Source organism: Gymnodraco acuticeps, unplaced genomic scaffold (genome assembly GCF_902827175.1).
Source record: "Gymnodraco acuticeps unplaced genomic scaffold, fGymAcu1.1, whole genome shotgun sequence".
NCBI lineage: Eukaryota > Metazoa > Chordata > Actinopteri > Perciformes > Bathydraconidae > Gymnodraco > Gymnodraco acuticeps.
In genome coordinates, this window is record NW_022991435.1 from 1,808,268 (window position 1) to 1,835,640 (window position 27,373).

Here is a 27,373-nt window from a genome sequence, read left to right on the forward strand (position 1 = left end):
TTGCAACCAGATCATGGTTTATTTTAATAACAATACATTATTACAATGATCAATATTTTAAAAGAAACATTGGAGATCATTTTTTTGTCAATTGAATAATTAACTTAATGTTGCATTTGTAAGGTTATGGCATGTAATGAATACAGTGTGTATACTTTACAAATGCTAATCTGTGATTCAAATCATGGTCATTTACATAAAATGAGATCATTGATTGAAGACTGATTAGACTGATAACTCAACAGTATGCAAGTCCTGTCAAACATGCAAATCGACAATCAAAGTCAAATAAGACTTAATGACACATTTTCAAAAGAAAAAAAAACATTTATTACTTTCTTAAAACCACATATAATGTATCCCATTGGACAACAATATATATCAAGCTGAGTAACTCAGTTACTTTGTGACTAGTAATATACCTCTTGTACATGTTGTCATACAGGCAAAGAAAAGGGAGACAAACGACTATTTTTTGTTTGTGACTTTCTCCAAAACAATTGATCACAGACTTTGCAAGACGAAAAATGGAGACAGATAAAAACGGTGAATAAAAGACTGTCAAATAACTGAAAATCACAGCAAAAAGGACAATTAAACCCAAATAATCAATTAATCTTAAAGTTACATATTTATTTGCAGGGTTCTTGTTTACTCCTATGTTTTGTAAATTTGATTTCACAATATTAGGATAAAAGGGAAAGGCTTTGTGAGCAACATTCACAAAAATAGAATTTACATCCACAGTGATTAGGGTTAAGGGTCTCATCTTAGGTGCAAAGGTGTGAGGATATCAAGGCTAAAAGACAACACTGGTAATAAAGCGACAGCTAGAGACCACAGCTAGCGACCTGAGCGGCAGGTCCTCAGACTCTGCTCAAGAATTTCACATCACCCCGAGTAAGACATCATCATCATCATCCATAACAACTTTCAGAGAGCGTGTTATTTATGTACGTGAAAAATGGAAACACTTGGGGGACCATATATGACCGATACGATAAAACAGATTGGCTAAAAATAATGAAATCTTCAAGGGGGCAGCTGTTAGCTCTGTCTGGCCTTAGATTAGTGTCCAGTGAGAAAGGGGAAAAGTGTAAGTGCTTGGTGTTTGGACAAGTGTTGGGATAGGGACAAAGTGAGAGGAACAGCAAATGTACAAAATACTACAGTTGCTCCAACCAGCAAGGATGGTTTATGATACATTTTATGGATGAGTGAAAGACAATTATACTACACCGACTGTACTGACTGCTGGTTAGAAACAGCTGAGCAGACCCTGTGTATCCCATTTTATTATACAGTTTGTAAAGTCATCTTTTGCCTTGTCCTTAGTGTCCTTGCTTGTCCTGTTGTCTCTTCAGGCAGGGCAGAAAGACAAAGGCAATGATTTTATTCACCTTTGTTTGCCCCCCCTGCTGTGTTGCATTTGCCACAAATGTCCACAAATGTCCACCCCTTTCCTTACATGATGACCCAGCTGGATTTCGCCGTCAGGGCAAGAGGGGATTGTTGCTATGGAAACCTGAGATCACTGTCAGGAACATAAGAAGTCCGGAAAACGATTTGAGACCGTATATCGGCTTTCCTGAAATATCCATTTTCTCTCTTCTTCGTCTTACTAAGCATCTTTCTCTCTAAACTGAACTCACACATTCCAAATCTCTCAATATACTTATATAGTCATCTATTTACATCTCATTTAAAATATTTGTTATAAATGTGTATATAAATTAAAGATAATTTCATCTTTTCCTGTCTCTAAGTGGCATTTACAAGGAAAGGGGTGAGTGGGATTGAGGTTTCTCATTGCATTACATGAGCCTACAAAAAGGCAGCACTGTCTACATGTGTGTGTGAAGCTGATGATTAAAAGAGATCAGCCTGAGCCGTGAATCATATCTGTGTGTTTCTTTTTATATCATACAAAAAGAGTCATGATCTTGGTCCCTAAGTGATGGTCAGTATAAGGATATTGTCTAAGAATACGCAGGCACACCATATTGACAGAGATGTAATATTAGTGAGACCTATGGATCAACACGACTCATACCTTGTGTACAACCCTGCATTAAAGTGGCAGGGTTGTACATTCACTGTTGTTGGGTTCTTACTCTGTGCACTGGTGCTTATTGATGAGGTACATTCATAAAAGGTTAGGTGATCCACAGTGGATCTGATGTTAAATAAGTGTCTGAGAGCTTGGAGCTGTATCATGCTTTATGGGCTTTTATTATTACGATGCCCATCCGCTTGTTGTTAATGCTACAATATGCAGAGACCATAAGCATGTGTGGTCTGTAGTGTAAGGTGCTTTGCCTGCTGGGAAAGTGGAGGACTACTTTGGGATCATGGGAGACGGAGTATTTAGTCCTGGATTGTCTCTAAACTGCTGGTTGCTGAGCTTTCTTTATCCTTCTCTGTCCCTCCTTTTTCCATTTCCCTACCTCTTAATACACTCTCTACATCTCTCCTGTTTTTTCTGTCTAGCTGTTGGTGGAGTCAGGCAGAGTCATATCGCTGCCAAACACTTCCCGGTACAGTGGTGGAAAACTGAAGGCGGTTTCCGGGTGGACCAAGCGGAAAAATTCCAGTTTATCCGCATGGAGGTTACAGATTGACTTCATTATGGGCAGCTTGGACACCATCTGTGGGGACAGAAGATATACAAAGGTAAGTTACTGTACGTGTGTCTTCATGTGCGTACATTTGTATGTGTTTGAGAATAATTGAAACTGCTTGTCTTTACCTTGTCCAGTTTCTCCTCAAAAGCCCCACTCTTGTGTAGACTGTGCTGCAGAGCCAGGTAGACCTTCTCCTGGAGTTTCTGAACCTTTTGGCCTTCTGTTAGCCAGGGTCGATCTGCAGAAAAGAAAATAGGCAACCATTAACATACAGTTATGTTCTCCTTTAGTAGCCTTAATCCACATTGTCAGGCAATCTGTGTTCTGTGTAAGCACAATATGACAACTCAATCAAATGGAAATTGTAAAAATTGTAAATATTCCTACACAATTCCCCAAACATGTAAAACACTTGATTTAGTTTGATAATAAGTTAAATTAGCCCTATCTTCACACTACACATTGCTGCATACATAAATGTATCTATGATGATTTTCCAATAAAATAACATATAGAAAGAGATGAATGGAAAAATAATATTTACCAGGAGATAGCAGCACGGCAGCACTGAACAAAGCCATCTCTTCGTCAGAGAGCTGTAGACGACTGAGTCCTTTTCCCAGGTCAAACACTGCGCTGACCAGGTCATCACAACCTGCATAGACAGGAAATAAATACATTAATTGTCAGAATTAAAAGCTTGAAGACTTACTCCTGTTTAATTGAAGTAACTGATCTTGGACCTTAGAGATACCTTGGATGATTTACAGGTTTGCTATGGTAATTGTAAGCCTTATTGGCTTGGAAGGGTAACTATGGCTCTTCCATGGTGGGAAAGTTATATAACGAAATTCCGATCCGATTGTTTTCACCAGCTCACAGCGAATCTGGCAAAACTATCTTTTAAAATTACAGAATTTGGTTTTTTCCCACTAGTCTGCATGGTTAAACAGATCTGGTGGTACTAAAGAGTCAAGACAGAAATAGGAAACCAACATCAAGCTGGAGGCTTTCCATTACATCTCTTCAAAGCCAGATCTGGCTGGTGACAGGACAGTACTGTCTTATAAGGTAATCAAGAACAATTACCAAAGTTAAGTCATTTAAGATAATTGAATGGTGATTACTGCACAGTGTGTCTGAAAAAGACTTTCACTTACATAAAGAGCCAGACAGATAAGAGGCTTTCCTCTGTCACCCTGTCAATTATGTGAATGCATCTGATCCTCACCAAGTGCTTTGAAGAACTGAGCCGGGGCTAACTTTCCGTTGAAGAAAATGGAGCTGTTGTTTACGTTGAAAGCTCGGCACATACGTATCAGCAGGACCTCAAGACAGCCTGAAAGGTTAGACACAGGAGGAGACAGAGAGAGAGGGAGAAAGAATAGGAAGGGGGGGACGGAGGGACAGGAAGGGGCCAAAATGCTCCAACATGCACGAAACACAACACAATTATAATAATAATCCAGATTAGTGCACATTTATGAACAGATAAACAAATCAACAGGATACCATGGATATCCACATTTATTTTTTTAAGTTCAAAATATTTAAATAGATTTAACGCATTGTCAAATATATGTATTTTATGTTATAGATACATATGTGTTGATCAGATTAAGAAAGACAATGTCATGTCATGAATGAATGTTTTTTTCCCAGTTTTTAACAGAGTATGTGTAATTTATTACAATAAAGAAATGGATGGCAAAAAAGGCAAAGGTAGAGGGTTGGAGAAAAAAAACAGGAAGGAAATCAAGTTAGCAAGTTTCAGACACAGTTTACTTTTCAATAATTAACTATGTAAATAAAGTATTTGAGATGTGAGTAATGTTAGATTGTGCACTGACCTGCTTTCAGTAATATTATCTGATCATTCTGGCACAAGTCCATGAAGCCAGCAATGCGTTTGGCAAACTCCACTACATACTGGATGGCATTGGTGATGTGGTGGGAACACTGCTGCCACATCCACTCCGCTGACTGGAAAAAGTGACACAAAAAAGAGTGTTACTAGTCCATTGAAAACACTGCAGTGTTCAGCATCAGATCAGGCTCAAAAAAATGTCTGTGTTTATGCGTAAGACTTTAAAAAATATCAGCACAGTGAGCTAAATTAAGTCAGTTTAAAAGTGCATATTTAGATCTGATATAATATCTTAACACTAATCCAAAGCTAAACACTCTACATCTCTCCTGTAGTCCAAAGCAACAGAAGACTTTACACATTCAGGGTTAAAAGCGTGAATCACGTACCTTGTTTTGGAAAGCACGTGTTTCCTCAGGCGCGTATTGTACCCAGGTGAATCTCTTCATGTCTTCAGCGCTGAGCTGACACGTCTCCAAGTGGGACTTAACAATACTCTGAGTGATGCGCTCTGTCAAAACACAAAAGAACATACACAGATAAACAACAGTGTTTCCTCACTCAGGTTGTTTGTGATGGCAGCAGGTTTTGCAGGTTTTGCAGGTTTGCTCATCACCTCAAGCTCAACCTTGACAAGACTGAGCTGCTCTTCCTTCCGGGAAAAGATTGTCCCACTCTTGACCTAACAATCAACATCGGCACCTCAGTTGTTTCCCCGACTCAGACTGCAAGGAATCTGGGTGTGACCCTAGATAACAACCTGTCCTTCACTGCAAACATCGCTGCTACAACCCGTTGCTGCAGATACACGCTTTACAACATCAGGAAGATACGTCCCCAGCTGACCCAGAAAGCGACTCAGGTTCTGGTCCAGGCTCTCGTCATCTCACGCCTAGACTACTGCAACTCCCTCCTGGCTGGTCTACCTGCATGTGCCATCCGACCTCTGCAGCTCATCCAGAATGCAGCGGCTCGTCTGGTCTTCAACCTTCCTAAATTTTCCCACACTACTCCGCTCCTCCGCTCCCTTCACTGGCTTCCGGTAACTGCTAGAATCCACTTCAAGACACTGGTACTTGCTTACCATGCTGCGAGTGGATCTGGCCCTTCGTACATCCAGGACATGGTTAAACCGTACACCCCAGCGCGTGCACTACGCTCTGCATCAGCCAAACGACTCGCTGCGCCCTCGCTGCGAGGGGGACCCAAGTTCCCATCGGCGAAAACACGTGGGTTTGCTGTCCTGGCTCCTAAATGGTGGAATGAGCTCCCCATTGACATCAGGACAGCAGATAGCTTGCACATCTTCCGGCGCAAACTGAAAACTCATCTCTTTCGACTCCACTTCGAGCGATAGAACTATTAACGAAGCACTTTTATACTAATAAAGGACTGGCTTATCTAAAGCCAGTTGAGTAGCACTTGAAATGTTTTTGCTCTATGAAGCCTGATGTACTTATATGATTCTGTTTTCTTCAAGTTGTATTTTGTTGGTTGAACGCACTTATTGTAAGTCGCTTTGGATAAAAGCGTCAGCTAAATGCAATGTAATGTTCTATATGTTAGAGTGGTGTTATTTGCACAACCACAGATCATGGAAACCTGATGCTTTGCACCGTTCTGCTCTCACTTCTGGCACAGATGCCCGGACAAGATAAAGTGTTAAGGCTCATCAACTCATTTTACATCCGCAGCTGTTTGGCTCTCTTCCACCTCCTGCACTTATAAAACCCACCCGTCACAATATTTACTCATTGCTTCGTTGAGAGGTCCCTAGAGCTCTATTAAAGCCTGCATGCAATGGTTTGGTGATGCCAACAACCATAAAGAAGTACAATAAAAATATATATTCTTCCTCAAGGCCTCCTAAAAATGCTGAGCTTTTCTTATCACCACACCATCATCCCTTCATCTGTCCCTGTTTCGATCTGATACAGATCTTACTTTCTGTTTTGCTGCACTATCCATCTGTAGTGTATTATTCTGGTTCTACCTGCTTATAACAGGGTTCTTACGGTCATTAAAAACCTGGAAAATTCAAAACGCTAATTCCAGGCCCTGAAAAAGTTATGGAAAATAATATTTTTCCCAAAGTTTTAGAAAAGTCATGGAAATGTAACTAAAGTGGCATCAAATATAATTTATATTTTATCTAATCGCCAAAATAGTAATACTATAATGATAATAAATACTGTATCGTATAGTAATGAAACGTAAAATGGCATTTAACTGACGAGGTATTTTGATGGTGAGAGATTTGAGTTGCTTTAGCGTGTAGAAGCTAGTAAGCCTACTATTTGATTTGTTTTAGGTAGGCACAACATGTTTCATATGCAGACCTTATTTTCCTGTTCCATGTTAAAATAAACTATTTTCAGTGGTACCACTGAGAAAGAGTAATTTGTTTGGTCATGGAAAATTAGGTAAAGGTCATGGAGAAGTCATGGAAAAGTCATTGAAAATCATTGGTGAAAAAGTGTATGAACCCTGTTATAAGATATGTCCTAAAACCTAATCTTTGTGGGGGTTTTCTTTACAATTGTTTTGTTTTAAATTACATCTGCCCGCATCTTAATTTACTGTACATTTGAAAATAAAAACATATAATGGCCTGGCAGCACAACAGTTTCTATATTTGTATAGAATTACAGTGCAACATGTTCATATCAATCCTTCTTTAAACATTGTTATTTGTTCAGTGAGTGATTTAATGTGAAACAGACAGTTTCACATTTTCATTAAAAGCAAAGACCAAGAAAATACATAAAACTAAAATGGGACAAAACATAAAAAGTTGAACCTCACAGATAATTGCCTCTCTTGCCTTGTCTCTCATCAATTATTTATTGAAGACCTAGTTTGTCTTTATTTAAGTACATAGAGTTTTAGTTATTGTCATACACTCTGAGACTATAGAGGCTTCTCAATACTCAAATTTCCCCTCCTCGACTCCTCGGTCCTCCGGTAGTGACCCGGAAATGAATTTCAGCGCGCCATTTTGAAGGACATCTCATTCTCTAAATGCACACCGAGGACCGAGGATCGAGCGTCGAGGAGGCTCTCTGGAGGAGCTCTAACCGAGGATACACTGATGGTTCCTCCATGGATGCATTTCCGGGAACGGTGGAGGCGTGACGCACGGCCGGACTTATCTCAGCCAATGACAGCTCTGCATGCATCCCCTGGATATTATTTTAGAAACTGCTTTCATCGCGTCACGATGTTTCCAGAGAGAACAGCTGTAAGGTCCATGCAGAAAGCAGAGCAGTGTGTATAATATATATCACTCAGTATAACAGGCCTACTCTCTTTATTTGCTTTAGTTTAGTAGATATCTACAAACATAGAGTCGATATTTTTCTAAGACCATTGCTTCACATAATAAAATACACAACGGCTTATGCTTTAGGAGCTGTAGGTGTGTGTGGTACAGTGTGTAGGTGTGTGTGTGTGGTACAGTGCGTAGGTGTGTGTGTGTGGTACAGTGCGTAGGTGTGTGTTGTACAGCGCGTAAATGCGGCGGACAGACGGGTCTCAGTTGGTTTGGTGTCCTCTGCTTACTTTTAATAGGCCTACTTGTAAATACAACTTTTGGCCCGTAATTTCAATTCCCCATTTCAGCGACCAGAGAGAGGGGGGGATATATCCAGTCTCTGATTGTGTTACGTTATTATGTGCTCTCATACTTTAAATTGTATATATTTATATAAATATATTTGTGTGTGTGTGTCCGCATCTGTAGCCTGTTATTGTCTCATTATACTGGCGCACTCTCAATGAATTCAAAGTAAATATGTGGGGGAACAATGTTCAGCTGATCTAACAGAGATACAGCACTATGACAAAACACTCGACAGCTGATGCAGCTGTTGCCACGTAATAATGAACGGACGTCTCTTTAAAATGACCGCTCAGAGGAGAGAGTTCTCATTTCTTTAAACGTCTGCTGCTTCCCCTCCTCTCTCCTCGGTTCCCCTCCTCGGTCCTCTGCTCGCATCTCCTGTGGGCGGGACTAAGTCTTGAGGAGGGGAGTCGAGGAGGGGAAATTTAAGAATTGAGAAGCCTCTTCTGTGTTTGCAGAAAGCAATTAAAATAAAGAGGAAATAGTTGTCCTTTATCATGTCAGTACTTACCGAGTTCTGTTATTGAGCAGTCATTAGGCAGATGGTCCAGCAGTGCATGTGTGTGAGGATGCAGAATCTGGATCCCGTTGCTGTCGGCTCCGTCCAGCATAGTCTGCTGCGGGGAATTCTGATTGGACAAGGATGGGGAGGAGGAAGAGGAAGATGAGGCAGAGGTGTTCCCCACACTGGCTCCACCGCCGATCAGTTCCATGCTGCAGTAGTCGCTGGCCTCCTCGGGGGTTAGCGGCAGTTCGAACAGGTCCGGCAGCGTTGCGATGTCGTCCAGGTCGCTGAGGGTGGAGCTGGAGCCCCCGCTGCTGTAGGACCGGCTCAGACTCTCCTTGCCCCCCTCCCTGCCACAGACACCGTCCTCTTTGTGTAAGGACAGAGCTGTAGCACCACCGCCTGCAGTGCCCAAAGCCTCCTGGGCCTTCTGGTGTTTCTGCACCTCAGCGTAGAGACTGTCACGCTGCTTCTTGGACATACGTCCAAACTTGACAGCTAAAGAGATAAAATGCGTTTTATTATAGTAGAAAAACAAAAACAAAAAAATACTTTTTTTGGCAGAGTTTTTGCAACCAAAATACATTTCACCTCTATAGCCGTCAGCTCAATCAAATTAAAACGTTTTATTTTTGTACTTCTGCCACCTAGTGTACAGGTTAACATGTGGCAAGCCTTGTCAGGGTAGTGATTGTGAATTCTCCTGGTATAAGCTTTTAATTAAAAAGGAACACATGTACTGGGATTGCCAGAGAAAAAAAATATATTAAATGTTGCCAATGTAAAAGAAAGTTTAACAAACTCCATCTGTGGTAAATAAATGAGTTTAAGGCTGAATCACATGGTAAAAGGAGGTGTGTAAAGAGGATGCAGTGTGTGGTTTTTGTTTTTACCATCTCTGCTCATGCCTAAGGCCAGACACTTCTGCAGGCGGCAGTGCTGGCAGCGGTTACGGTTAGTTCGGTCGATCAGGCAGTTCCTCTGGCGGGAACAAGAGTACATGGCATTGTTCTGCTGGCTGCGACGGAAAAAACCCTAGGACACACAAGCATACAAACACTTTAAATGACAAGCACATTTTAAATGAATAAACAGGTTTGTTTAATTTATGTTTGGTAGCCAGGTTTACTCTGTGTTTCCTCCTCACCTTGCAGCCTTCGCAGGTTATAACGCCATAGTGGATTCCTGAGGACTTGTCCCCACATATCTTACAGGGGATGACCTCGATCTGAGCTGCAGGACCAACCAAAACATTGAAAGAAGAGGTCAGATTCAGGTACAATTCAAAACTAGAGATAAGAAGATCTGCTTTGCGAAGTTCAGTGGTAACAGCTATTGCTTATTTTATATTGTTGAGACATACTGGGAACTGTTGCCAAAAGATGGTTCAAATCTAAACACTAACTTAACATTGGGAAACATGATACATTATTTTAGACATAACAATTTTACAGAAGGCCATATTTTACATTGATTTAGCGCCACTTGTTATCAAACATTTGTTGATAGTAAGCACATGCTAAAGCTGCACACTTACTTCCACTTAAACCTGTTTTTAAACGTTTGTTGAAAGTGCTGATGAAAAAGTAAGCCAGCCATATTCCAGGCTTGAGTTGTGTTCCTTTATGTTGTGACATTTCCCCAGAGTTAAACAATGGTCAAAATGTGCTCCTTTGCATCTTCTTTAAAACTTGAAACAGTCACCCATGTAATAATAATACATGGGATTTGTATAGCGTTTTTCTTAATACTCAAAGACGCTATAACGCTATAACTCTGAGCACTATTACAAGACTATCTCTTTGTCTCCAGCTGATGCAAATGTAGCGGATTTTAACAATCTATTTTTCTGTGAGTTTTTACAGGCAATGTTAGAAAGGTTTAGACATGTTGAAAATGTTGAATACAGTCTGTGGTCCCAGGTCAGTCCTTCTGGTTATAACACGCTCATTAGCAGCTATGGTGAAACTGTAGATCCAATAAAAATGGGTGCCGTCTTTTATTTGGAGGCCTTTAACATAATTCTCTTATCTCGCTGCCTTCAGAACTTTACCGTAACAATTGTTTGAAAAATGATTAACACACTTGGAAAACAAACAGAGACAAATCCTGTACTTTGCACCAGAGTGTGGTAATCAATGACAAAAAACATTTCTTGCAATAGGTCCAGTGAGTGAGCAACAATGTGGCATCAATAAAGTCATGTATGTTTATTACTTTTATTACTGATGCAGACAAACTGTCTCACAACAAGCAGTACAGGAGAAGATAACTTGCCATGAAATGTGTTTGTCTGCACCCTTCATGTGGCCCCAATGAAGGAACAAAGTACACAAACAGATAGGGAATCACATGACGCCTGCACACAGGACCTACAGTATACACAAAATACTCTTTTCTTGTCCAACAAGAAAAACAACACCGGCTTACATCATCAGATAGTTGTTGCTCAGCCCTGCACAGAGTACAATCTTTGACCAATTTACAAACATGTATGGAAAAACACTTGAGCAGGAATTGTTGCACCCTTAGGTACTGGAAAACACAACTTTCCACTTTTCCTCGATAATGACACAGTCAGCTGTCTCCTCTCGAAAACTATTGCCGAAAAAACTCCAACCGATCAGAGCAGCTACGGGCACGCAACGGAAAAATATCTCCCTCCCTTTCTCTCTTTTACTCATGTTCCCCTACCACCTTTCCTTCATCTCAGGATTATATAACTCTCAAATGCGAGCATTCCTCACAACAGTCATGGAGCAGGCTTACTCAAGCAACACTGATGCCCCGCCCCTCCTCAGTCTCTCTCTCTTTCCCATTGGCTGAGCACCGTTCACAGCCAGGTTGGTATTGGCTGAGTCATCTGTCACTACAGCCTGTCAGCCCATGTGGACATTCTGTCCCACTGACACACTTTCCCACTGCAGGGGGAGAGGGAGGAGGGCAGAGAGCACCATCCTGACTCGCCACAGACCAGTTTTAAGGTGGAGCCAAACAATGCTCAGACTTCTTCATAAAACATTCCCCTGAAGGCTCGTAGATTGCATCAGAAAACTGGCCATGTAACATAACAACAAGATATGCCAAGAGGGCTTAGCGAAACCGCACTTACCAGTTTGATTACACACCTCACTCATCACTCAAAATGTTTTGTCATATGGAGTGATTGCTATGCAGATATTAAACCCTGTGCTGCTCTATTAATGAGAAAGCATTTGATTTGATGGTAGGAGCTCATACTGTAACCGACAACAATCCAGTCAAAGCAGACAACATCTGAACTTGAATGTCAGCAATTCAGCCCTCTCGCCAGACTTTGACATTGAGCCTGTGCTTAAACCCAATCTATTTCTGTCCTGTGAGCCAGAATTACACAGATGCCGTCCCCCCATCGATGTTGCTGCAAACACACATCCATGCTTTCTCACTCCTATTTTCTGACATTCCAGGTATCGAGAGAAAGTCATATATTTATATCCTTTATTTTTCCATTATTGAATGTGATGGTCTGTAACTGCTTGGTTAATGAAAACATACCAGCCCTTTAAACCAATCACCTACATACGTACTACCAAATATTAGCAACGTCATAAAAGACTTGTATCGCTGACACAATAGAGAAAAGATCGGCAGCGAACCACTTCAACACGTGTATTTCGGTGTATTCACTGCATACATTTTGTTATTCTACACAGTAGGCTATTGTTGTTTTATAGTTATTTGTTAATGTATATAACCCAATTTGTGTTCTTTGAAATTGAAAAGGATATTGCATTGTGTTTGTTACTTTCGTTGCAGTTGTATATGTCTTAAGTGTAATTTGGCTTGGCTTCCTATTTTGTATGGACATGCTTTTATTTTGAAGGAGAGTTAGCGCTGTTGACAGGAAGTTGTTGTTGCTATGGAAACAATGTGGCAGAAATTAACGGAGAAATGGTAATATCTACATATAAAGACGGAGAAAGTAAACGATAACGTTTATGGTTAAGTGTTAGCACCCCCCGAAGAGGCACAAGCTCTTACGTTGATATTGGAGTTTTCAATAAATTCAATTTGGCAGCCGCAGTGCTCGAATATCCGAATTACGAAATTGAAACCCGAATAGTACTCCAACGAAGGAATATTCGGATATTCGGGTAAAGCCCTACATGATAAACAAAGGCTGCACGCAGGGCTTAACATTTTTCACACACTAACACTCCCGAGTCCGAAAATGTTAGCGTGAAATGTAATAAATTGCTGAAAATGACGCCAGATGCAAACAAAGAATGGTGTTAGAGCAGACTGCACATCCAAGCCTTTTCACAAAGAAAACTTGGAACAGACATTTAACACTTCGGCTACAAATAAATGTGATAAAAGGCTAATTCAGTATTGAAGGGATAGAGAGAGGTACAGACACATCACTGAGTTTTTGCTTTCGGCTGTTCACTTCCTGGAATTTCATATGAACCACAAACAACCAATAATCCTCCAGCAGGAGCCCTCTGGCTTGTAGGCCTACTTAGTCAGTATGACAGTGTTTCAATATATTTAAACACTGACCCTCCACATGTTCACAAACATCATGTCTCAGTATTTTAAACGTACAATCTGTTTTAACCCAAGTACCGGCAGTTCACTTATTTAGCAAGTCACAATAACATGCAGACTACAACTAAATGCCCGTTGAGCATCAGAGTGATGGAAGGCTCTATGGGAGCTTGTGTTCTTTTAATTATTTCCATTACCTCAGCATAAGAATGACTGACGGCACAAGAAGATACGCTCAGTAGAAGGTGAGGGGCCTGGTGCTTGAGTTCTTCACTCATTAGCAAAGCTGAAGCACTTGTTGTGTCATGCCTCACAGTTGGGTGTAAATTAACAGTGCAGCACAGAGCCGTAACACAACAAATCCACTGTGGTTGCCCTTGTTGTCTCTCCCATCTTTTGAAATCATGTTTACGGGAATGTTTTTCAGATTATATTATTTCCAAAACATGTGTTTGCAAAGCCTCAAGGCCTCAGAGAAGAACCTGAGGAGATCAGTATTCTTAGATGGGGAAACAAGCCCGTTTGTTTTCACACCCTGTGCTTGTTTCTATGAAGTGTCTTACTGATTACACTTGACACAGCGTAGCACACAGCCCCATTCTCTAATACGCAGCTTTCACTAAATAATTAGATGTTACTGTCTAAGGATGATCCTACTTGACAAACAAAACAGATGAGACTTCACTCTCAAAATGCTTATACAGTAAACAGCTGCTTGGCTGCTGGTGCACTCAAATCAAGGGGCTCTATTTTAAAAGATGCTAATACCAGAGGAGGCCAGGCTGAGGCACACTAAGGGGGGATTAACAGAGCAACAAATTCCATAGGCCTCTTCTACCCACCGTCAGTGTGTGTGTATCTTATGCTATTTCACTATGTCTTCATGGAATAAATATTAAGAAATGCTGCAGTAGCGCCATCTTGTATCACAGGAGGTGTCAGATATGACAACAGGACATACATTAAAGCCAAAAGTTGTCGCAATGACTATTTAGACAACTGGTTCTTATACCAAATGTTTGTATGCATGTTCAAACTGGAAAACAAATGCTGACGTGCTTTTCTAGTGAGGAAATGGCAGGTTGGGTGACTAACACACATTTTCAGTGCAGTGAGCTAAGTGCTTTGTTTACATTTGGATATCCTGCCAGAATTGGATCCTCCCTTCATGAGAGGCCCCCTCAGCTTCTTCCTCCCTCCCTTAAAACAAAATCCATCTCTGTCCTCCCCTGCCAAAAAAACTTTTTGCAGCTGTTCTGCACAACAAAAGATTGTAATGTAAGACAAGGAAACCAAAGGATTAGTTTAATTGTAACATAGGTCTTTGTTTGCAACTAAAATTGCTGCATGAATGTGTGTTTTGATAAAAACTGTGATATGTTTACAGCAAGATCTGTCTTTCTGGTAGACAACACAAAACAAATAATGTCACCCAGGCTATATGTAATGCTGAGACATATTTGCCTTTTTCACTTAAGAAAATAGGGCTATTGAAAAAACATAGTTCAAACAATAGGAATCAGATGGCTGTATGTATGTAAACAACTTTTCTTCTCTGCTGCCCTCTACCCAAGTTCATCCTCGGCCTGTGTCATGGAGCCACAAACTGAAGGCCGAGCGTGCGGCTGTGCCCGCACATGGAGCTGCACGCCCGGCGGCACGGCAGTTCCCACAGCTTCCCCCCCTCCCGCCGCTGCCTATGCTGTATAACGGTGGGTGACATAACTAGGTCAGTGGAACAGCCAGATCCTTCTCCCTCTGCTCACTCACACGGTCAGCCATGCTGGCACAGCCATCACATCACAACAACATCACACCACTACTCCAACACTGCTCACATGCATGTTGTAAAGTCCAAGCTACAAGGGGAAAGTTAGCAGGAATCCTCACAATTTTTTCATTTTTAAAAACATATTTAAATATAAAAATAATCACTAAATAAGACGTTTGTATGATAGTAAATACCAGTACATGATTTAATACATTAATGTGAATGTTTGCATAATTTCACAAGATTTTAAATTCATTTGAAACCTGAAACTCGAATAACGTCTCTATTACATAATTGCAGTTTTGGTTAATAACAATCTTCTCTCATACCCCTCCCTCTCCTTATTTCATAACTCCTAACATGTATGTCCAAGCAACATTTACAGAAAGCCCAGATGAGATATGACTCAGATTTCCTCAAAAACAGACACATTTGGCACCGCCATGATGCATAAAATAAACAATTGCCATGAACAATTAAAGTAGCCCATTGGCCTGCTTTCACCACAAACAGACCTAATAGATTATGACAACTGAAATCATCTGCTTGAGACATTTATCCTGATTGAACAATATGCCTCCTGCTGTTTATCATTGCATGCTGAACTTCAGCGTGGCGCATGCAGCCTGGGGCTCTGTGCAGCCATAATCCAGTCATGAGGGATTAATGCGCAATGGGAGAAAAACAAGCGCACTCATATCCCCGTGAGCACACATGTGGCCGTTCAAGACCCACAAACCCCCCACTGTGATCTTCACCAAGTTCAACTGGACAGATTTAATGCGAAAAACTATCAACTTACCTCTCATTTTGATGTTTTTCTTTCTCTTGGCAGAACGGTGTAAAAACCCGGCTACATGTGGTTAATGATACGGTCGAGCAGATTAAGCCGCTGGAGCCAGAGTGAACTGGTTTCGTAAATTAACTTCGCACGGCTGCAGACAGCCTTCGTAAAGCACGACCAAAAGAATACTGGGAAAAAAACTACCCGAAACTCCTCTCCCCTATCGCTCGGTCAAGTCCGAGCGAAATAAAAGAGTGCAGAAAGTCGCTACGGATTGCATCGTAACCTCTCGGTGCATCGGCGTAGATATTTAGCTAAACTTTTCTGACATAATAGTCCCACTGTCACAGTGGACGACCGGTGATCGGACCCCCCCTCTGCGCTCTGATTCTCCGCCTGCTTTCCTCTACCCTGCTAACCTACTTTCTCCAAGCGTGGTGGACTCTCCCATGATCTCACCGCCGACAGATCCTCTCGCAGCTCTCGCGGGATCGCGCCGTCGGGGGCGAGTTTAAGGCGGCTAAGCAAATGATTGACTCGTGCCCTGTTGTCATGAGAAATAATTATGATCCCTACCAGGAATGTAATTAAACCTGCAATCAGTTCTGCTTTAAGAGACATTCATTATGCTCTCATCTCACTCACAACTGACTTAGATGTGGCAATACACCTTTGAGATCTAATAATGTTAGCAAATTAGATAGAAGAAGCTATCGGAAACTTGCTCTTTGTTTACCAGAAAGCTTACACCTTGTAGACCTATTTTATTCATTGCACTCATTCCCAACCTGAGGGAAGATACCTGGAGGTTGGTGGAGAATGCAGTTAAAAAAACGTATAAGCTAAAAGAAAGCAGTTCTAAGTAGTATATCAGGGAGAAAAACAAAACTACACAAACATAATCTCCAACTATTACTTATACATAAGTAATTATTCAGGCAAAAAGGTCAGAACATGATATTATCAGCCTCTCAAATATGGAGATTTCCTGCTTTTCTTCATTATTTTTAAACTCAATATCTTTGGATATTGGAATGACAACATTTGAAAACATGACCTGGCGAAACTGGAATGGATATTTATTTTCCTATTATCTGACATTTCAGAGACCATGTCTTTATCTAGAATATAATAAGCAGACATGTTGATAAAGTAATCGTTATTCAAATATCTATTTCCCCCAATAAACGAGAACACACATACATTTAATTCGGTGGCAACATAAATACTGTGTAGAGTTGCTGCAGCGTCTCAGAGTTTCATTTCCTGGACCTGTAAAATATTCATTGAGCCATTGTACTCAAATGAGCTTTGGTCATGTGTCTAGTGTTATGAAAATATGCCTTGCTGCTCTCCCAATGATTGCTCACTACCGTTAAATGTAGTTTATACCCAGTGACAGTGCACAGTTTTATCCATTGTAGTCTGGTTCCTGTTGGTACATTTCATTTATGCACTACACTTGCAGGAACATATCACAGGAATAGAGCTATTTATTTATATCTCAGTATTATGTCATCCACAAATACCAAATGTGTTATTTTTGCTTGTAAATTTTTCTTGAACATTTGAATGGGTGAGACATTACAGACAGTGTGTGATAGTGGGGGCTGGCTGATTAAGAGGTGGATGATTACTCAGGTGTGGGGGGTAGCTGTAGGGCCGGGTTTGTGATGCAATACTCTGATAGCGGTGTAATGAAACAGCATCAAGGCAGAGATTACTCAATCTAGGTTAGTGGAGCAGTCGGGCACCTTCAGCCAATCGCTTTTATTTATACACTTCATCAGATTGATTTTTGTATTCATGCATACGTGCTCAAATCCTTACGTTTCTTCCTTCCTGCACAGCTTTTTCCTATCAGACGTTTGTGTCTGCAGTTTTTCCCTCTCTCGCGCCCCGTGCACATCTATTCTAAAGCCCCTCTGTTCTATGTCTCCCTTGACAACGGCAATGACACTTTGACCTTAGCTCTTACGTAACCGCTGTGCAGCTCTGTTAGACAGCAGAAAAGGGAAAAGAGAGAGGGAGTGGGAGAACAGCTTCGGCATAGCTTCGGCATGGCAGACATTTTGTTGCCCAATGATAAAGCAAGAGGTGAAAGAAGAAGGCAAGGAAGAAGAAGAGCTTATAGATGGAGAAGGATTTTGGAAGGTTGCCAGCAGCAGCATAACAGGATGGGAGAGCAGACGGGGGGGGAAGACGGATATTTACATCATAGACTCTGTAACAACAAGCAAATCTGCAGCTCACAAACAAGGAGCAAAAAAGTCCCCTTTGCCTCGAGTCAGAAAACTAAACACAGTGGTTTGAACTGACAGCCCTGTGGTGCAAGTAATAGGCATGAATTATTTCTCTGCAGAGAAGGGTTGTGAGATATTTCCAGTTCACACCTTTCAGGATTATTCACATCCCTCTCAAATAAAGTGTATTGCAACAGAGTATCTTATTAAAAAATGCAACCAACTCTCTTTGATTACTGTGCATTAGAACATGTGGGATGCAAGGTACAGCTATGGGTAATAATAGTGACATTTGTAGCAGCTTGACCAGTCACATACAATATGTCTGTATTTAGTGAACTGATTTTCAGCACCCACATGACTCCTCCAACACTTTGAATGTCAAGCGAGCGGGTACTTTGTTGTTGTGCAGAGGGCCCTTGTTGTGAGGAACGGCATAAGGTTTCTCCTGACTCAGATCAAAGCCAGTGTAGCCTTGTGACTCCCCGGGGTTGAATTGTAAGGCCTCGCTCACATCAAAGAGTCTTTGTGGGGATGAGGGACCAACTGTAACTGATTGTCTGCACATGGTTTGAGTGGGGCCCCATGGACAATCTCTCTGCTCTAGCAGCATCAACTCCTTACATTCCAGTCCATCATCTCACGCGCACATTGTAAAACACTTGCATGCATTTTTATGTGAACATCTGTAATTTAATCATACATGACATTCACCACATCCTGTCTTTTACTTCATAATTTGTTCTCATTTATAACCACAAACAGTCAAACACACACATGTACTCGACTGTGCCAGTGAGTTTGCTTGGATTATTTCAGGCTACTGCCATCCACTGAGCTGTAATCCCTCACTCCCTTTTCCCTCATTCGATTAATCTCCATGTTTTCTCTTCTCTGGAGGCACCATTAATCCCTCTCTCCCCCTCCCCGCAGCCCCTGCTCTGAAATATGGAGCTGTGAGCTGTACGGCGTCACTAGGTCAGTGTGTCAGATGGAGTACAAACATTTTTCCCTCCTGTCACAATGTAGTCATCCTCCTCCACTCAACTCCACTTTGCATCCCTGCCAATCTCCATCTTTTCTGTGTCTCACCCCAGGCTCTTTTTTCCCCCTTTCTTTTGTTATCTTCCCAGATCATGTTACCACTCTACACTGTAGCACATCTGTTTCTTTTATTCTCTTGGTTTCTTCTTATCAGTTTCATTTTTCATACACGGTGCAAATTTGATAAAGCGTGCAGAATAAATAGAATGAGTTCAGTCTCGGGACATTAGATACAGATTTATCTCAGCACTCACACCCCCCTCTCTCAGGCATTACAGAAATAGAAAATGTATTCTTGCTGCATTATACCTAGTCACAATACTGATAATGAGCTATTGTTAAGTCTAATCATATTTGTACAGTTAAACATTTGGACTTACACATCAATAAACATTAACACCTGTTGTGGTGGTTTAGCACAACCTGCACGGAAGTTAAACTTGAATTTAGCTCAAACCTAAACAGTGACAACAAATGCAAATCGTTTTCACATCATAATCTGTCAGATATACATGTTTAACCTGAACCCAAGCTCTGACCACTGCAATGCAACTAATAAAGATTTCCTGGGGATTTCCCGGGCCTCTAAATTAGGTGAGAAATTGGATCCTAAATAAACACACACACTTTTTTTCTTCCAAATTCAGAACAGTTTGGGTGACTTCGACATTTATATATTTAGTTATTCTTTGAGCTCTTTTCACTTGTTGGCTTATACTTACTTCCTTGGAACAATCTATAAACAAACACAATTTGAATAGGAACCATTGACAGTTGTTAAATTCTTTGGTTACTCTCAATAAAGCATCTAGACCTACACAGATAAAGAAGATTAGCTAAGTGTAAGAGTCTTCTTAAATAACACATGTATTTTTTATTGCAATATGACCTTTTTAGTCATTAGTGTTTTTTTAAACCAAAATACTTAAAATGTGGTTTTCAGTTTTCAGAGGCATAAGGTTTATTGAACATGTCAGAAACAAAAACATACAACAATAATATATATATATATATATATTCTCTTTTTTTCCTTTTTTTTTTTCTCACTCAAATTAATAATTATAAAAAAGTACAAAAAACAAATAATAACAAAAAAAAACAACAATAATAATTCCCAGATAGTCTCTGTCATGTTCAACAGGGGCAAGAAGAAGCTTAAAAAAAACGTTTCTGGTCCTACCCCCTCTAGCATATATTTTTCTTATAAATAAAACATTAGGTCATCGTCATCAGCGACATGTTTGTCTTGTTAATTTGTTTGCTTTTTGTTTTTTTTACAAAACAAAAATATATAGGTTAATCTATAGCTATAAATAAACAAATACACAGTAACTGCATGAACTCAGATACCTTATGATGTATATTTTTGTAAGAAAATGCCTGTTTTCTGTACACAAAAGTACAATGACTCCTCAGATCTTCACAGTGGAACCATCGCAATTCATAACAACATGCACATTCCTGTACAAGGGCGCTCTAAAATTAAGAACCGGATAGGGGAAGTATGGTTCTTCTCTATTGGCCCTGTACTCACATGCAACCCTCTATATAGGAGCTCACTTCTCTAAACATCCACAACACATTTAGTCTTTAACCATGTTGCTAAATTCAGTTTGCACGTCTTCATGGAAATGTTCTTCATGGCTGTTTGAGTTTGTTAAAGACATGCACACATGTGTTTACATATCTATAGTATGTCCAGACTTGTCTTGACAAACACAGTCAGCAGTAAATCCCTCTCTGTCAGTCACTGTCTCCCTTTTATTTCCCCTCACCCTTCTACATCTCTCTTTGTTTCTCGCTAAGCAGGTTCAACATCCACACCCACAGTCACTTGAAAAGAAGGGAGTACTCTGAGTGATGGCACATTCACATTACAGAGCCTCTATTTAGTTAAAACCCAACCTCTGATTACACATTAGCGAAACAAAATACACTCATGATTAATTTAAGGTGTGAACATGTTTTAATAAAAAATGATACAGCACTCTTGTTTATTAAATGCTTTTACTCTCAGTGTCGAGAAAATAAACTGCGCAGCTTTTGTCTATGTCAACATTCAAATAGGAATCTGATGCAAATACAAACATGTGCCATGTAAAGACGTGGTGAGAGTAAAAGGAGGTTGCCAGAGCAACTGGGCTGTGGTTATCACCAGTGTGGTCAATGTGTTTTGCCATGTGAGCATGACCTAGTTTCACACAATTGGGTGAGACAACATGCAATCACACATGCAATCACACATGCACTATCACATGCAATCACACATGCACTATCACATGCAATCACACATGCAATCACATGTGCAATAACACATGGTTTAACATTATGATATTTTAATTCACTCTACTGTAAATAAGCCCAGGGAGGTGCAATAAGTTATTCCAGAGTCCTGCACATTTTATTTAACATGCGGCTACTTCCGCATCTGTCTTGTACCACCTTGCGTTCTCCATCTTTGGCTTGATGACCAACTTTTTTTATACACGATCGGCAAGGCACTGCTGGACCCCTACATGTCTTATCTCACTGCTCTTTCACCCTCCTCTATTCCCTTTCACTATAATGCAAGCCCAGAGCCCTTTTTTTGTGATCCTCCCTCAATGATGTAAGCGAGGAAGGATGGAATTACTTAATAATCCTTTTGTTGAGCAACCCCTATTCTTACATGAGACATCGGTTCAAAAACTCTGAACAATGTTTACATTTTTTGTTACATCTTGGTTTGGTTTTTGAAGGAGTTTAATCACATTCACTTCCCAGCTTCTTGCTTTGTGTTCAACACATGCAACAATCAGTGCATCCTGTATCACACCTCAGGTAGTTGTTCATTTAGATAAACAGCCTGCATTTGAAAATCAGGCATGGTTGAGCTTTCGTTTTTAGTTAATATAATGTATAACTGCCCAGATGACTCATCGCAACACAGACAGCATAAACAGAGACATCCAGTGTTGGGATTGTGGTATAACAGGCCGGGTTTATGTAATACTTTTTTGCTTTTTAACATCGACCTTTCGTGATTTTGAGTCACATTATGTCTTTCATGGGGTTCAAGAACAGCAGATAGATGCAATTATTGTTGTCTTATTAACTCTGACACACACACACACACACACACACACACACACACACACACACACACACACACACACACACACACACACACACACACACACACACACACCCACACACACACACACACACACACACCACACACACACACACACACACACACACACACACACACACACACACACACACACACACACACACACACACACAAACAACCTTTTCAGAGCACGCTCCTGCACAGTAACACTGACACACTTTCTGAGGTCTGCACTACACTGCCCCTCCAAATGTGCCCGATCACAGATTGAGAACCCACACAAAGCTAATGCAACACCAGAACATTAAGTAATGCTCCATCACAACAAAAAAAGTTGGACCAAATCATTAAAACTTTGGTCAATGAACAGATCCATATGGTGCAGCTGATTCATTCAACTTCTCTGGCATCTGTAAAGAAAAAAAAGTGCAAGCTGTTTTACGCCAATATGTTTTTTTCCTTGATGCTGATTTAGGAGGATGCATCACTGTCATCAATGAAGGCTGTGTTGTGTTTTTGAGAGTCTGTAGGTAATACAAGAGAAACTGTGAGAGTCTGCATTGCGTCACAGCAGAGGAAAATAGATAGAGAAGAGACCGAGAGCGGGGGCAATGTGGGGGGAGGGAGGGCTGTGTCTTCACTGACCTAGTTAAAGCAATGGAACCCCCCACCCCCCCTCCAATCCACCAACCTACATCTCTTCTGACATGTAAAGTGGCACTTTCATACAGTACTAGACGGGGGGGATGAATACAGGAAGGCAGGAAAAGGAAGATAATCCAGTGGATAGAGAGACAGGCCCCCTGCTTGACAGCCAGACGAGAGTCAAGGAAAATGAGATCTACCAAGACTCACTGGCAAATATATCAACAAGGATATACACAAGCCGGGGAGATCTGGGAAATAACTTTGCGAAAACAATATAAGCCTGAAGGGATTTAAAACAAATTAATGATAACAAAAGGCCACTTCATATCCTGTGTAATATTAGATTTCTGCCTTTATTTTCAGAGAATAGCATCTTTCAAGTATAAACAGATTTGAATAAAATCAGAGTATCGTTAAGATAGCAATTACTGCGAAAACATAGTAATTCCTAATAAAACACTTTATAACAAGATGCTATTTAACATGTCCTTGCTTTTCAGGGTTTTAAGTAAAATACATTCTAATGGCCATTGCAATTTAAAATGTGTTGGGATTAACGGATACATATACTGAATACATTATAAATATTTCTCATAATTATGCCACTGTTTCCCTAGTTTTGCTTTAACACTAAATGTCAAAGCTTAATTCACAAACAGCTACACCTGACCTCCAGTCTTTTTCTAATAGGATGATTGTTTCCCCTTTCTGGCTTTAAATATTCCCAATTTCAGTTTGCATGTTGCAGTCTTATGGAAAAAGCTGAAACTTTCCTGAAGCCAAACTGTCTTAACTCAAAAATATGTTTAACTGTATACAGCAGGGGTGGCCAACCAGTCAGAGGTTAAGAGCCACATGTTTTCTATGTTACTGCAAGGAGCCACATCAAACACACAGTCACTGATACCGCTTGTTTCAGTTTTTTGTTTTCTGGAGACAAGATTTCAACCACGTCACTGATTCATTTTTGTGGCATTGGGATATATTTTTAAAATCCTCTGGAGCAGAGAGAGGAGCTGTGTATTATTGTTATTGATTAATGCATCAGTGTTTCTTAGGGTCAAAAACACTAAACCCACAAATTAAAATGAAAGCGTTTAGTTTATTTAATAAAAGAGCACATGTTCAATGTGAAAAGTGACAGTAGTTATAGATTATTTGCAATTTGATGCTATATATATTTTAAAAAAGTATATATATAACACCTTGAATTTCAGGGGGGGCACGGGGCTCCGTTGGCGGCTCGCAGTGCCCCTCCAAGACAATGGTAGGGGAAACACTGAATAGTGTTTAATCAACAATAGGTTTCCCCCCTCAAAGGTGATTGGTTCACTGCATTGCAGGTATTATTGTGATTGGCTGTTGGGCCACATCAAAATTAGACGCGCTGTCATCCTCTCATACTGACACCTCACACCACACATACACACGTAGGGAGAGCCGGGACGAAAGTAACACGGGACCAAAGTAACGGAGCGATTTTATCCGAGCCCAAACAACTTTGACCGGCCAAATTACGTCAGAATGATCAGCATTCAATACTTAACAGACCTACTAAATATCAGGTTTAACTGTCAGTGTTGTCACGATACCAACATTTTGGTTTCGATACCAAGTCAAGAATTGCGATTCCGATTATTTTTCTTAAAAAACGGGAAACAGTCTTAAATGTAATTATTGTGCTTTATGTCACACCAGAATCATAACCATAACACAAACTTTTAAACAATGAGAACAGTAAATACAATAAATGACAAGAATTCGTATTAAATAAAATTAATACATTTCTTACAGACAGGCCTCGTGGTGTCCGTAGGCTTGCCCTCACTGTCAGAGATATAGCTAAAATACTTCCAAATTTAGCTTCTGGCATATTTTTTGTCAACAAGCCGAGGCGCAGCGGCAGTTGCACTCCCACTTGCAGCCATGCTTCTCGTTTTCTCACATGCTCTGGCAGCTAGCGCGTGCACGAGAGAGGGGAGGGATTTAGAGCGTGCTTGAGAGGGGAGGGTGCAGGCACGGCTGCAGTGCAGGGAGTGGAAGCAGAGCGCTGAACACACACGGCTCTTATTAAAACAGCGCTTTCTCACCGGAGTACTTTCCCCCGTCATTCTTAAAGTACCGATACTAATGAAACGGAGGAATCGTAACGATTTTAACGACAGGGTATCGCGGTATACCTTTCAAGTATCGGTACACCGTGCAACACTAGTCAGGAGTCAGTGTCTCTCCCCCAAACTCACACATATACAATTCGATATGAACTGAAGAGCCGCATGAAACTAGGCAAAGAGCCGCATGCGGCTCGAGAGCCGCGGGTTGGCCACCCCTGGTATACAGTATAAAAGAAAAGTAAAACTTCAGACTGAAAACCTTTCTGCTTTGTCATCTGTTTTTGTTTTGTGTATTCTCAACTGTTCCATTCAGCCAGTCCAAAACTATTTCCAAATCAGATTCTTTAGATTTCCATTTCCCCTCGTTCAATCGTTCCCCATTTGTTTCTTTCCGTCAGTCATTTCCTTCCCTTGTGAATGCACTTTCAGCTCTGCATCTGCATTTTGATGCCAAAGTCTTTCCTTTAACAAGAAGACAGACACTGGGATTATTCTTATCTCTGCTCTTTGCTCCCCTGGGCTAACTCATGAGGATGTGAAAACACTTTGGTGGTTTAAGTTTTTGATAACAATTTACACAACCAAAACTTGATTTTGGTCTATTCCTACTTTTAAACCAGTAATCTATTTTTTGAATATTAAAGAACCATTTAAAGAAAGTAGAACACTAGACCTTTAATATGCCATGTTGTCCTCCTTTACCAACAACACCATCCTATTATTACTCTTTAATTCTATTCATGTCTTACTAATAAAGCTGACCTTTTCCACTGAACATCCAAGGCCACTAAACAGAGGAAGCCTTTGTAAACAATGTTGCCAAAAGCCATATTCCAAATACTGTTTTAAATGTCCTTTTCATTTTTTCAACAACTCTGTTTTTCTTTTTTCGCAACCATGACCTCATTATTCGTCCTAGCTGAAAGCCTCTTTTGCCAATCATTATCTATACTTCAGTGCTTGAATACAAGCCCAGTGTTGGACCCATGCTGTACAAAAGATTATCATGCAGGCAATGATTCATCACCGTAATCTTGTTAAAATGTGGCCAGGGTTCAAGAAGATTATTGAGGACAAGGACTTTTGGAAAATCTTTCATTATCCAATTTCCACTCTTTCTTTCTCCTGATACAAAGTATATAATACTGAACTACAATATGTCATTAGTTGAACATTGACATTGTGTTCAATCAATGTCTGGGATTTTGTCCCAGCTTATTCACGCTGGTGAATACACACCCTCTGCCACAAACAAGTGAATCACACCAGAAAACAAGCACAGACACACAAGCCTGTATCTGCTGTAAGACCTAACTGTAAGCAATAACAAAGCAATTATAGCAATCATTGTGCAGTGTATGGCTTGTGTGTGTGTGTGTGTGTGTGTGTGTGTGTGTGTGTGTGTGTGTGTGTGTGTGTGTGTGTGTGTGTGTGTGTGTGTGGCAAACAGTGTCTTGCGTCCAAGCTTCAAACCGTCTGTCGGAATGGATTGAAACACTTTGATGAGGACATGTTGAAAAAATACCTCATGTACACAGAGCAGATGTGCCAGAACTGCTTGAAGGCAAAGTAGACCTGTAGATGTCTTGATGATTTCTCAATCTTTTTTAATTATGTTTGTCATATGGATTTTCAGAAACGTATTAACAAAGGTTTGTGGCTGTGGCTCTTTGATTGTGACTGTCAGTTGTTGACAAGTTTATCGGAAAAAAACCAGGCTATTTCTGCTTTTATGTGAGAATTTAAAATAATGTATGAGGCACACATTTTTCAATATCCATTACCATTAAGGTTTGATGTCTTTTCTGCGGAAATGATTGAACCATCCCTCCCAAAAAACTGTTCGACAATAGAGAGGTTATGCTCTCAATCCAGCATGGATGATATTTATGTTTCAATTTATTTTCCCTGTCTGTCATAGTCAGGTTCTTGGCCTCCCACTCTCACATCAACCACAGTGTGACCTTGTTTTTTTCTGCTCAACACCTTTGCTGAAAGTTACCACTGAGGTTTGCAGATTTAAATGTGTAAATACAAGGATAGCATTGACTTAATCATACAAAAATGACACTTTATTTGCCAGGAGGTATAGGATCAATATTCATCCCTGAATTGATCATTTGTAAATCAATTACTCACCTTGTGTTACCTTCTTGTTTTGAGCTTGTTTTTCTTGCATGCCTCCAAGGCAAACAAAGAATCCAAAATCCTGGAAGATCATTTATGAATTGAACATAAAAGAAAAAGTTTTAAAAAAGCAAAACTTTATCAAAAGATGTGATCACAAACTCTCACACAGTCTAATCCATGTCTCGCATAAAGTGAAACTGACTTTTTATGTCAATTCATCCAGAATTTAGCAGTTTTTAGGATTCTTTGTTCATCTTGGAGCCATGCGAGTACAAGGTAAAAGGAGGTGCTTTATTGAAATATAAGTCACAACAAGTCCTTCAGTCTCCAAGCACTGCAAAGCAACAACACACACAAAATGCTTCAGTTTCATATC

At 40.4% G+C, this 27,373-nt stretch overlaps 2 protein-coding genes across 2 annotated transcripts in view; one reads left to right on the top strand and one right to left on the bottom strand.

Moving 5' to 3' along the window:
• On the bottom strand, positions 1–16,176 carry LOC117532572 (nuclear receptor ROR-beta-like). Its single transcript, XM_034195912.1, has 10 exons — positions 15,725–16,176; positions 9,766–9,851; positions 9,512–9,653; positions 8,625–9,116; positions 4,881–5,002; positions 4,475–4,607; positions 3,856–3,963; positions 3,169–3,279; positions 2,750–2,862; positions 1–2,648 (listed from the first exon to the last, which is right to left on the bottom strand). The coding sequence occupies exons 1-10, from the start codon at positions 15,729–15,731 to the stop codon at positions 2,487–2,489; spliced, it is 1,476 nt and encodes a 491-aa protein (XP_034051803.1). The 5' UTR covers positions 15,732–16,176; the 3' UTR covers positions 1–2,486.
• Positions 9,840–27,373, top strand: part of LOC117532573 (G-protein coupled receptor 35) — a 19,104-nt gene continuing 1,570 nt past the window's right edge. Inside the window, exons 1-2 of the mRNA XM_034195913.1 lie at positions 9,840–9,894; positions 14,726–14,863. Coding sequence (XP_034051804.1) covers positions 14,789–14,863 — 75 coding nt within the window. The 5' untranslated portion in view covers positions 9,840–9,894; positions 14,726–14,788. The remainder of the gene's footprint in view (positions 9,895–14,725; positions 14,864–27,373) is intronic.